This window comes from Hylaeus volcanicus, chromosome 6, assembly GCF_026283585.1.
Source record: "Hylaeus volcanicus isolate JK05 chromosome 6, UHH_iyHylVolc1.0_haploid, whole genome shotgun sequence".
NCBI classification, from domain to species: Eukaryota; Metazoa; Arthropoda; class Insecta; order Hymenoptera; family Colletidae; genus Hylaeus; species Hylaeus volcanicus.
This window is the reverse complement of record NC_071981.1, coordinates 26,030,720-26,043,262: the sequence shown is the minus strand read 5'-3', so window position 1 is coordinate 26,043,262 and position 12,543 is coordinate 26,030,720. Positions and strand designations below refer to the sequence as shown.

The 12,543-nt window shown below is 36.7% G+C and overlaps 2 protein-coding genes across 18 annotated transcripts; one reads left to right on the top strand and one right to left on the bottom strand.

Moving 5' to 3' along the window:
- The first annotated feature begins 316 nt into the window (after positions 1-316).
- Positions 317-6,313, top strand: LOC128878894 (protein pellino). Of its 2 annotated transcripts, XM_054127532.1 has the most exons (8): positions 317-731; positions 2,616-2,794; positions 3,307-3,489; positions 3,560-3,791; positions 3,899-4,099; positions 4,161-4,448; positions 4,567-4,898; positions 5,057-6,313. In XM_054127532.1, the coding sequence occupies exons 2-8, from the start codon at positions 2,760-2,762 to the stop codon at positions 5,181-5,183; spliced, it is 1,398 nt and encodes a 465-aa protein (XP_053983507.1). In that variant the 5' UTR covers positions 317-731; positions 2,616-2,759; the 3' UTR covers positions 5,184-6,313. The 2 variants fall into 2 exon arrangements, with proteins under 2 accessions (XP_053983507.1, XP_053983508.1); XM_054127533.1 differs by lacking the exon at positions 2,616-2,794 and having other exon boundaries at positions 318-731.
- Positions 5,744-12,476, bottom strand: LOC128878895 (putative RNA-binding protein Luc7-like 1). Of its 16 annotated transcripts, none has more exons than XM_054127546.1 (7): positions 12,171-12,218; positions 11,904-11,998; positions 8,380-9,599; positions 8,178-8,226; positions 7,313-7,411; positions 6,416-7,155; positions 5,744-6,314 (listed from the first exon to the last, which is right to left on the bottom strand). In XM_054127546.1, exons 5-7 carry the CDS (start codon positions 7,406-7,408, stop codon positions 6,236-6,238), a joined length of 915 nt encoding a protein of 304 aa, XP_053983521.1. In that variant the 5' UTR covers positions 7,409-7,411; positions 8,178-8,226; positions 8,380-9,599; positions 11,904-11,998; positions 12,171-12,218; the 3' UTR covers positions 5,744-6,235. The 16 variants fall into 16 exon arrangements, with proteins under 16 accessions (XP_053983521.1, XP_053983523.1, XP_053983517.1 ...); XM_054127548.1 differs by having other exon boundaries at positions 9,118-9,599; XM_054127542.1 differs by having other exon boundaries at positions 7,313-8,778; positions 9,118-9,205; positions 9,281-9,599.
- Positions 12,477-12,543: the final 67 nt, after the last annotated feature.

Sequence of the window (12,543 nt, the reverse complement as noted above, 5' to 3'; positions counted from 1 at the left end):
ATGATTGATTAAAAGGAAGGTGGTATCGGTGGTGGCATCTTGTAGAAACAATAGAAAGTATTTTCACTAGAAAGTTGGGCGTTTTTCCGCCGATGACGCCACTGGTACTAAACCTAGTTTCGGTATAGTTCAATGATTGGCTGCTTGCTACCAAGGATCGTTATATTTCGAAGCTAAAAATTCGTAAGCTCATTGTATTCGTCAGCCCCTCACAGCGAGCGGTGGATTTTCTGGACGCACCTATTGGTTCTTGCGGAGGTTTCCACTCATCCTATATCGTTCAGCCGTGATCGTCTCGATATACGTATAGGTATAGTGGTATAGTATAGAGTATAGTTTATGCGAGATAGCGAGAACACACAAATAATCGGTGCGTCGAGCGATTATCGATGGAATAAATCGGCTTCGTTTATCCGTGAGATTTTTCGATAGAGTTTCATTGCGGTGCGGTAGGCTGATTTTCTCTGTCTTTTGATATTGGCCGTGTTCACCGAGTGCGTCGTAATCATGAATAATAGGATCGTCAACGCGAAACTGGTGGAATATCATACGAACATAGTAACAGTGTAATTTAGAAATGGAAAATTGAATTAAGGCATCCAAGAGTGGACAAATGATTTTCATACACTTTTAGTTCGCGTGAACGAACAAAACGGGTGACTGTTGTCGTCGCGTGTCTCGAACGTGCAGGCGAAACCGTTTTCGAACGCAGAGCTCAGCATGGTGATACGGTAAATAGTTCATTGTTTCTGGATGCCTAGGTTAATTAACGTTGTTTGGACATCGCGACTCCCTCGCAATCTTTACGCTCATCGATCAGCATATTTTCTCCGCCAAGCCGGTCGATTTGTCGATAATTTTTCGCTTCACCGAACAATAATAAATATATATACCCTGTATGTATATACATGTATAATTACACGTATACATATATAATACATATATACAGGGTAATAAAAAAGAGGGTCGAAAAATTTAGATACTTCCAAGTATTCACAGAGAGGAGTAAAATAGCAATCAACATAGACCCCAAAATCAATTTTGTCTGTTTTAGATACTCAATTTTTCATCTAGAGAATATTACAAACTCTCATTTCTAACCACTCTGTATCTTAACTCTTTGCTCTTGTCAAGCAAACCACAATATTTGTGAAAAATGATCTATGCATTTTTCTTCTGTCAAAGATTGGCATGTACAGGTCATAAATCGACTTATATTTTCAAATAGTTTCTCCATGGTTTGTACTATTAATGCATGAATTTTTCTATCTGTTATTTCGAGTCCACTCCATCGCTTATCATATTTGTATATTAAATCTCCTCTTATACATCTCAATTTAATCAATTATATCAACGTCTGTTACTCTTTATGGTAATTATTACAAGCAGCTAAAGTTTTAGATCCTTTCTTTTATTACCCTGTTTATTTTTTTTTCTTTGCAATGCCCCCTAAGTAATATTTCTTTGAATAGTAATCGTTTTAAAACAGTGTCAAACATTAATGGAAAAAATAAAAATTCCATTCGTTCATTGTGAATTTGTGTGTCATAGCAATTATGTAAAATATACTTTTATTATAAGAAATAAAAAGGATAACATCTACCGTTACCAAAGAAATAAATGAATATATCTCTTATTTAATTAAAGATATTTTATTTGGAATTTGTTAGTATGCAATAAATATTTCTATGTTTTGTAAACAGTGTCTTGTTATTTTTTCCAAGAAACACAAACATTCTATGGCAATGTATATATATTGACTGCCATCCGTTGTACGTATCCCTTACAGGTAATAATACATAAACTTTGTGTAGATATTATTCGTAGAATAAAATGAATTGGAAGTATTTAGATTTGAGTTTTTGGAACATGGAAATTGAAATGATAATGTTGATAAGTTGCGTGACATAAGTAAGTCCGATACAGAGCCTGCCTCTAATAAAAACATCAATGTGTTACGATTCAAAGACACCGGTAAAATAGCAACCCATGTAACAAAGTCCTATCCGTTCAAGATTGTTTAATTTATCTAGATGAAAAGCATGAAACGTTTAAATAAATGTCGACCAAAAGATTTTGCATGCATCAGTTTCCATGTGTAGCCATTTTTAGAATAATCTCTATCTTGTAGATAGCGATACGAACAATTGGTGCAATATCTTGATAAGAATGGATACGTGGATAAGATAATGAATCAGCTGTTCGACTAATGTAACGAGAGAATATGCGATAAGTATTTATTAAATGCAATGAAATCTCGCCAACATCAGATTCTTTTATGCTACCTACTTTAATGGAGTTTTTTTAGCAGAGGATCATTTATATATTTTCAAACAAATGTATTCAGGAAGTTGGAAAATGTTATATTACGTATAAGAACAGACAGTTTTCTCTATGAATGAATACAGATGTAACAAATTTATTATGATTTAGCGTATGAATTGCAGCTCAACTATCTATGCATCGATTAAATCGATAAGTGTATTTTAGTCGTCTGTAATCGTTCCGTTAATCTGCTTTATTTCTTTACATTTAGAAAGATAGAATAGGAACACGTAAAAATACATATATAATATTTCGGCGACGATCATTACACTGATTGTTTCTTATTACAGATTGTAATTACCAATTCGCAGCTTCCCGCGTTGCACTTGCTCACATTTGCTCAGCCGCGCGAAGATACATAAGACTTTTTGTCCTTATGAGTGTCTTTTGAAGTACGGTGGAAGTATTAATCTGTAAATTTTACTCAAAGGAGGATGCCAGTAACTAAACGTATTCCATGTCCCTCGCGGTAAGTAAGCGGTTTACGTATTACGTACTATAGGCCAAAAGCAGAGAAATCTATAGATAGATGGCTTAGTATTATACATATATTATAAATGTTCTTTACATCGTCTACAAAATTGTTTCAATTACGTAACTTTTCTTTGAAAGTTTCCTTTCCTGAAAAATCATTCATTTCAATATCGATTATAAACCACTCTATTGTTCTTTGCACTTTGACGTATAACAACTATACTTTCTGGCTTACAACAACTGTTACTGACATCCACCTTCTTAGTAGCGGGGTACCAAGGACAATTTATCATGTATAAATCTAGATACTTCCACCATATAAGAGTGTTGTCGAAGGAGGATGCTTCTTTACTTCTACATTTTGATAAGAGTAAATTATTATTGCAACTAAATTCGTTAACGCTGTTGTTTCAGAACTTACCTTAATATAGTTAATTATACAAGCAATGAAAATTTAAAAAAAGGTTTTCGATAACGTCGCAATAATTAATTTATATATGTTTCCAGATCCGACGGTGGTAGCAGTGAAAGTCCATTACTTGTGGAAGAAGGAGAAACAGTTGGCGCGCCTCATAGTCCACGCAGTAAACATAATCATAGTCATTCGCATGCTAATCCTCATAGGTCCCACAGTTATCGTCATGAAAAACCAAAACAGCTAATAAAGTATGGAGAGCTAGTTATTCTTGGGTAAGATTCAATTTGTAAAGGCATTGAAATTTCCGCGTACATACTAACGTAACGGAAACTTGATGCGCAGATACAATGGATTCCTTCCGCCAGGAGATCGGGGAAGAAGAAGGAGTAAGTTTATTCTGTTTAAGAGGCCTGTACCAAATGGCGTAAAACGCAGTAAACATTACATTGTCAAAACGCCTCACAGTTCGCAAGCTATTCTCAACACAAAACAACATTCAATTTCGTACACGTTATCCCGAACACAAGCCGTTATCGTGGAATATACCGAGGATGAAGGAACGGATATGTTTCAGGTGAGCTAGTATAGTTGGGATCCTTTCGATTTTACGAAATATTTGATTACTCCTATGATACTTGATTTGGATACTTGATCTTGATTTGGTTATAAACGATACCGTAGGTCGGCCGTTCCTCTGAATCCCCGATCGACTTTGTCGTCATGGACACGTGTGCAGGCGGTAGCGACGGATCTAACGAAGGACGCGTTGCCCAAAGTACAATCAGCAGGTTTGCTTGTCGAATTTTGGCTGATCGGTCGGATCCCAGAATCGCAAGAATATATGCCGCAGGTTTTGATAGTTCGAGAAATATTTTCTTAGGGGTGAGTTCCGTTACGCTGTATAGTAGTCCGGTATCATGTTTCGAATAAAAATTGGTTTTAGGAAAAAGCAACAAAGTGGCAAGAGAATCGCGAGATCGACGGACTTACAACAAACGGAGTTTTAATAATGCATCCACGGGGTCAGTTTTGCGGTGGTGAGGCACAGTGCGGCTTTTGGAGAGAAGTCAGCGTAGGCGGCGGAGTTTTCTCGCTAAGGGAGAGTCGAAGCGCCCAGCAAAAAGGAAACGTCGTGGAGGACGAGAACAACATACTGCAAGATGGAACGCTGATCGATCTATGCGGTGCTACGTTACTTTGGAGATCGGCCGAAGGTCTCGCAAAGTCTCCGGTAAATATACTGGATCTACAATCTGTTAACCTTTATATAGACTCAGGATAGTCCAATTGGAACTCATATTCTTCTAACAATTTATGACCAAGTGATTCATCGTGGATGTTTCGTATAGACAAAACACGATTTGGAGGAATTAGTTGACGCTATAAATGCTGGAAGACCACAATGCCCGGTTGGTTTGAACACGTTAGTTATACCGCGTAAAGCAGCTGCGGACTCGGCTCAACAGCAACCATACGTGTATTTGAAGTGTGGACATGTGCAAGGTCACCACGACTGGGGCCAGGAGAAAGACAAAGCGACGAGAAGATGCCCGATGTGTCTGGTAGCTGGTTCGGTAGTTAAACTTTCTATGGGAATAGAACCCGCGTTTTATGTCGATTGTGGCCCACCAACTTACGCGTTTAGGCCTTGCGGGCACATGGCTACAGAAAAAACAGTAAAGTTAGTATTTCTTATTGTGTAATTTAAGTAGCAAAAAGAATAATGAAAAAGGAAAAGTATTTGATATTTTTTTTGTTTCAACGTAGCGTAATATTCCGCATTTACTCGTACAGGCCAGAATATATTTACGAAATTACGTATGTATTTTCTCGTTGCAGATATTGGGAAAAAGTCGCGATACCACATGGTACAAATGGTTACATTGCAATTTGTCCATTCTGCGCAGTCCCCCTCGAAGGTACACCAGGATACGTGAAACTCATTTTCCAAGATAATGTAGATTGAGGTTTGTTTACCGTTCGGTCGTGAGTATGTGTAGAAATCATTAACTTCTTATAAAGTGCAAGGATTATTAAAATTAATAAAATGTAAATAATCTTAATACAACTATATATAACAAAGTTCTGTTCTTCTTCCTTGATATAAATTTAAGCAAACTTTTATATGTACAAATAGCTCCGCATTGGTTATTACATAAATGCCAACATAAAATAAATATCCCTTCTTATACAGTATTATTCATATACGTATTATTTTTGTTAAGCATTATCAAATTGTTCAACTCTACGTGTAATTTTCGAAAAGAGCATTTTTATTTCGTATCCTTGTTCTAGCTCTTTTCTCTCTCTCTCTCTCTCTCTCTCTCTCTGTTTTTTTTTAAATCAGTACGAAACTTTGTTACTGTTGTTTATATTTATTTTTCATTAATAGTTAACTCGATACCCTACTACATTATAAATAAAAAGTTCTTCGTTTAAAGATTCAATCTTTCACGGTTTTAATTGTACTTGTAATTTAAAAATGAGATTGCGAGAATCATCAAGGTTACATCGTTTCAAACAATAATTACTTAAACGTATATATTTTCGAACATGCCTTCATTTTTATGCTCGTATAATAATCACATAAGATCAAGTAATAATATTATAAATATGTAACATCTCCAAAAGACATGGAGTTACATCTGCGCTAATTCTTATGTACACGAAACAGTAACTACAGTTAAAAGTATATCGGTATATCAAGATCGAATTGATTAAGTGTATTAGTATATTAATATCTAGTAAATTCAATCCTGTTCTTACATTAACAGGAATGTGCCTAGTCTCACACAAAGATATTTTTCTTCTTTCCTATATTGGTGTTATTTGTTTCTTGGTAATAGAGTGACGGATAATGTACAAATTTAGTGTGGTAATTTGCGAATTAGTCTATCGAAAAGAAAAGAACGATGTTCAGCGAGCGCGATTTCTGTTTTTACATGTAATGTGCACAAGTAAGCACGTGAATTTCATACGAAGAAAATGATTTAGGATAATTATTAATGACAATCAGTTTTATCTTTTTCGATCGTTGGACCCACTACGACGAGAACGAGATCGTCGACTGCGGCTATTACTGCGCGAACGTTTCGATCTGAAATAAAGCAAAGCAAAGCACGTATGGATATATCGTGTAACTGAAATGTTTATACAGTGCGACAGAAACAACTGGAATAATCAAGAGATTCTACCAACCTCTTTCCACGACTGCGGCTTCGAGATCGCGACTTTCTCCTGTCTCTGTCTCTGCGTTCACGGTCTCGGTCTCGATCCCGATCGCGATCGCGGTCACGGTCTCTGTCGCGATCGCGATCACGATCGCGTTCACGGTCACGGTCACGGTCACGGTCACGATCGCGATCGCGATCTTTTTCTCTGTAACCCAATCCTCCGCGTCTGCTGTCGGACCTATCGCGGTCCCTGTCGCGATCGTCCCTGTCTCTGTCTCTGCGTCTGTCGAGCAACGACTCCCTCTTCTCTTTGCGTCTGTCTTCGACGGTTTTCTGAAGTTCCGCCAATTTCTCGCGGATCTTGATAAAGCCCAGATGCAACTTGCCGCCAAAGTGATCGGCCAGTCGTCTGTCGTTGTCGTGTATGCCAAGATACGCGCTGCACACCTCGCAGACTCTCAACTTTTGTTGTTGGTAACTGGACGCTGGCATGCTGTTACGATACTCTTGTTCAGCTTCGTTCTTTTTCTTACGCAGCTCGTCTATCTCACCCATCAGTTTCATCGATTCCTCCACGAAACCTTCCTCGCCAAGCTGCTCAGCCTTAGCCAGCTTTTTACCGATTTCCTCGGCTAGAACGTGAACGTTGTTCGCTTTCGCTGCTACCTCGGCGCTCAGCTCTTCTTGAGTCTCTGCCAATCGTTGCTTTGCTTGCTCCGTACGACGGTCACAGTCGGCGATAAAATTTTGCAAATGTTCCATGGCCTTGAAGGAAAGGAAAAATCGTTGTTATCATATTTGTTATCCAGGGGTCGAAAGTATAACTGTAACAAGCTTTTCCTGAAAACTGTTCTTGTTCGGCTTACTTTCTATCGTAATATTAGCTACATCTAAAACGTTTACTACGGAAAGTGGTACTCACATCGATATCGTAAAAATGGTCCTTCTTCTTTTGCGCAGCTTCGTAGTCAGCCCGTAGGGCCAAGTCGTGAATCTGGGGGCATTCTCCCAGGTCCATGCGCTGCGATTTACAAACCATTTAATATTAGATTACGTCCGTCTAACCGTGTGACGCCTCACTGGTTTTATTTATGTAATCCCTCCCAACGTGTTCTATGAAATCTTACGGTTGTTTAATCTCGCTGTTTGTAATACGAAACTGAATCGATAATCAACAATTACATAAATAATTTAGACTATGCACGGCAACAACGACAGAAGTTAAAACCCTAATTGTCCAGAAAGATATGATGCTTTTAATAGAAGAACTTACAAATGGTTGCTCTTCTGCTAATGCGCTTACAGACAATGCATATGAAAATATACAGGGTGTATCCTAACATACAGAGTTCCATTTCAGCCATTACAGTGGTGGATTAGGAACATTGGAAAGCAATGAAAAGAGTCGGTAAAATATATTCGCTATATTCGAGCTTCTTTACAACTTACCATGACGATAGTTTATTGCAAAGAAAGCTGATGGAATCGATTATAACAAACTGTACAGACTGTTTGATTTTATTCGAAAACTTCAAGTATCAAGGTATTTGTTTGTACCTGCAGGACTCGTATTTATAGGTAGCCTCGAGTTGTATAAAATGTTTGCATAAACCTTTTCGTTGTTTCTGTGTTGCATGCCAGGATATAGCCTGTATACGCTTGTACATATATTTCTATATACATATGCATATGTACATACATATTATATATTGACCGACATATCATCTTGTTCTTGGACAAAGTAAAAATGCAATTTTACAGATAAATATTTTGTTATGTTCACTTACAGAGTGGCAACACCTCTCCGCCTGACACGACAATGCGATGGCAATGAAGCTACAATCAGCACACACCTTAAGTTCATATGTTCAATGTCTATGAAACAACTTATAGCCTAATAGTTTATTATACTATTTACGTAGGGCACGCATAGGCATTGCCTTAGATGAATCAATTCTAGACGATTTAGAAAACGAGTTCAATACGTACATCCAATGTTGAAGGAAATTTTTCTAACAGAACTGGCACACGCTGTACAATTCCGCCTAATACTGTCTCTCTTTCTCTTTCTATTTCTATTTCTCTTTCTCTTTCTCTTTCAGCTTCATGCCACTTGTCACGTTTTCTCGTGGGCATCTTGTCCACGTACTATTTTTGTTTGTTCTTTTTTTTTTCTTTCTTTCGTTTGTTTGCAAATTGCCAAAATAATTTCAACGTTAACGGATTCTTCTGGTCGATTTTCAGAGATTTTCGCTTTTTAAATAAAACAGTGATTTCATTTTTCGATCGTTCGAGGATCGCTACACCGTACATTCAAAGTTAAGTAAACGTAAATTTTCTTGGAATATCGTATCGACGTTTTAAAAATTCTCAAGTGTTGTACACCGCCTATCAAATGATATTAATTGTAAGATATATCGATAACAACACCCACTTGGATCGTTTTTCATAAAATTGGGCTCGTATGATTCGTATTTAATGAAATAAGAATTACGTTAAGATAGCGAAAGGTTTGAAATCCAAGTGTTGGTATGATAGTACGTAGTACGATATCCTGTTTGAAAATCGAGGCAAGGTACACCGCGAGACCGAGATCAAGGGACCGAGAAACTATTAGATAGATAGTAGGAATGATCGGTAAAGAAGCGTCAACGTTTACGATAATATTACTTAACAACGAGACTAACAATAAGACGTTTCTTGGCAATTCGCATGGTTCTTACTTACAGATCACTGCCTCATTTCCTGTACCCGTTACATCTCCCGAGGATGAATACATTTTCACGCATACTTTCAAAGTAAACTTCATTTCTACCTGCCGTAAACGGCATTATTAGTAAGAAGCGACAATAAGAGATCGTCTGATGAATCAGCAATGGCGCTTACTCACCAACTTTAACAGGCCATTCGGGGTCTCGGAATTAATATTCGGTACTCAGCCTCGCCACCGTGGTTTTACCGGTAGAGGGGCTGAGGTTAAACCGTCCGCCTTTATTCTCAATCGAATTAATACCTAGTACTTGAGATTATGTTAAGGTGTAATCAAATTGTAGAATGTAATACGTACGTCCTCTTCGCTTTCAGTACTTACAGTAACGCGCGTGTCAGAGCGACAAGTACAACACGACATATGAGCGGACAATACTCGCAACAATATTGTACAATGGATCTGATTGGAATTGCTTTTTCCAGAGACTCTGGAAATAGAACTGTAGGTACATTGACATTAGTGAACCTGTATATCGGTCGTCCTCGCGAGTATTTGCCACAAGTACAATATCACGTCTATACATACATATGTATGTAGTATTTAGTTATTTCTCGCTTTAGCAAACTTTCGATACTTTGTTCTCATTTTCTCGTAACTTTGCTGTTGTCAATTGTAATTAATATTTTAGCGGTTGGTCAATGCAAACGGTCGACCACTAACGATAACGATAACTTGGAAAACTTGATGAAACTTGATCGATCTTTAATTCAACAAACACTCTTCGGACCAATTCGCACGAGATGACAAAGAAATGCGCGAAGCAGTACTAACGTAAACGCTATACTAACAGAATAATTATTTAAGAATATCACGTCATTGCTTTCATTTTAGAATGTCGTTTCTACTTGAACCTTATGCTTTGATCGTCTATCGTTTCTTTTTCTTCCGAGTATTATTCTATTATATTATTTCGCGATTATTACAGGGCCGTTACCACAAGTGTAGTTTAAGTTTCGGTTCATTCCCAAGCATCTTATAGGGGAGAAGTGGGAGAAGTCTACGAGTCCATTTTTAAACTGTCGTTTACATTTCTTTTTTTTTCTTCTTTTTTTTTTACCCTCGATAATAAACAATCCAATTTAAATGGTAAATGGTAAATATACATCTAGAATAAACAATAATCTACCGTTATCATCCCACTTTCTCCCTCGTTTAGGAAAATCTCAAGTCCCTATTATTGTAGTTTGCTGCCCCGTATTGCACTTCAACGCCTATCTGGTGTGAATTGATCGGTATCAATTCCTGAAGTACATTACGGAAATATACGTTTATACTTTTATACAGATACATATACGTGTCGCAAAATTGATTCTTATCGTCTAATTTCTTGTACGATCGATAAAATTGATCAGACCGATTGGCACTGATGAAAAAAAGCATTGTGCGCAACCTATACATCGTCCAACTTCCAATTAATCATTTCACTCACTACGCGTTCAATTATAAACAATTTTTCTGTATGTAGACATTTGGAACAACTAGTTAATGTATACACACCAGAATATACCGTTTATGTTAATGCATTTCTGTCGTATGTATACAAGGTAAACAAAAATATTCAACTTTTGAAACAACAACAACAAATCCAAACTACACTTACTTGTAGCGTTATTAATCGTACGTTAAAAATTATGGTTACACGATCCAAAGCGACGATAAGTAGTAATTATAAATTTTGATATTACAAATATTTCAGACTACAAAATCAATTTGAATGTTATTTATATAACTTCATTGAATATTAAATAAAAGAAAAGAAAAACGGTGTATAAATAATAAAATTGATTTGCGTTAATACGTAAAGATAGTACAACACCTTTTCCATATCCAAGACAAAACAAGATAATTGTTTGTATCGATAACAAATCAGTTTAAAAAAGCTGGAGCATTAAACAAATGTCCTTAATTTTATATATATATTTGTATACTAATGTTTATGTATTTGTTGCATAAAGATGGGTGTTTTGTGAATTCATGCATCCTTAAATGTATTAATAGAATTTAATTTAACTTCAAAATATAAGAGGTATTTTCATTCTCCAAAATAATTGATGCCTGTATTTTGAATTAAAGAATAAACATTTGGTAAATTATGGAAATATAATGCCTTATATTCTATGTCTTTAACCGTTATGTCCATATTAATTTAATTATGTAAATTCAAACGATATCACAGTTTTATGAACTTTAAGCAGACTATAATGCTTATCGAGTAAAGTGATTACTTTGCAAAAAAATATATAATTATTAGGATTTATACGCAACTAGCGATACTATCCACTATCTGCCATTTATACATATAATTCTAATAATGCTAATTAACATTTACAATAAAATATAGATACGAAGCTATATAAGCTGTATGTGTATATATGTATGTATATATATATATACACACACACACATAAGTGTAGTTTGTGTATATATATATATATATATAATTATATTTTTCTATGCTCGATAAAAGATACGTGTCTTTTATCAAACAAAGTGACTAAGACACAAGCAAATGAATTTGCTGGTTGAATGGAAGCAATTGAATCATGTAACCAGAGTAGATCGGTAAGATACAAAGAATAACAGAAAAAATTGAATGCATCATTGAATGTACCAATGTTCGATTACTTTAGTGTTCGCGTCAAGTAGTAGAAAGAGAATATACGAAAATGCTCTACGATAGCGCATTAGTGCCAATGGTATGTCATTTATATTCCAATATGTGGCAATTGTAAAGTGCGCTCACCGTTGACGATAGGATTTCATGTGGACAGCACGCCAGCAAAAAGCTCTTGCAGACCTTTGGATCGGAGTACTTCACTTGAAATTTGTTATTTTCACCTGAAAACGTGAGAAGCACATTAATAACAGTGCCACTTAATTAGATAGATATCTGTGTAACGGTAAGGTGTAGGCCACCATCTTGTATTTTCGTAAGGGACTTGGAGCGACTGTAAATACTGGTTCGGAGCATGGAATATTTTTACTTTCGTTGAGAAATAATTGCGCTTACCATTCCGTCCTGTGCCCATTAACTGATCAAGCATAGCTCGCATTTGATCGTGAGCCGTCATTTTTGCGTGAAAGTGCAATGTATCCGATGCACTGTCAAAAACGAAGGAGAGTAATCAGCCACGCCGTCAGCCTTCGAGTTTCGAGTTATCGTCCAACTCGTATTTATCGATCAAAAGTATGTATCGTCAGCCACTGACCAGAAAGTAGACACAACTTTCCAACGACACTGTACCCCGACCAATGGCTGTATCCAGAACAGAAGGGCCACCGCTCGCTAACGCTACAACACGCTTTGCGAGTGGGCGAGCTTACAAATGTTTCGCTCGCGAACATGGCGACCGCTCCTTGGTAGCAGCCAATCACTCAACTAC

Coding starts and splice junctions, on each gene's coding strand:
- LOC128878894 (XM_054127532.1), top strand. CDS start 2,760: ATGCCAGTAACTAAACGTATTCCATGTCCCTCGCG. Junction 3,490..3,559: donor GGAGAGCTAGTTATTCTTGG/GTAAGATTCAAT, acceptor CTTGATGCGCAG/ATACAATGGATTCCTTCCGC. Junction 3,792..3,898: donor AAGGAACGGATATGTTTCAG/GTGAGCTAGTAT, acceptor ACGATACCGTAG/GTCGGCCGTTCCTCTGAATC.
- LOC128878895 (XM_054127534.1), bottom strand. CDS start 12,231: ATGACGGCTCACGATCAAATGCGAGCTATGCTTGATCAGTTAATGGGC. Junction 7,412..11,903: donor ATGAAATCCTATCGTCAACG/GTGAGCGCACTT, acceptor TGTAAATCGCAG/CGCATGGACCTGGGAGAATG. Junction 7,156..7,312: donor ACCATTTTTACGATATCGAT/GTGAGTACCACT, acceptor CTTTCCTTCAAG/GCCATGGAACATTTGCAAAA.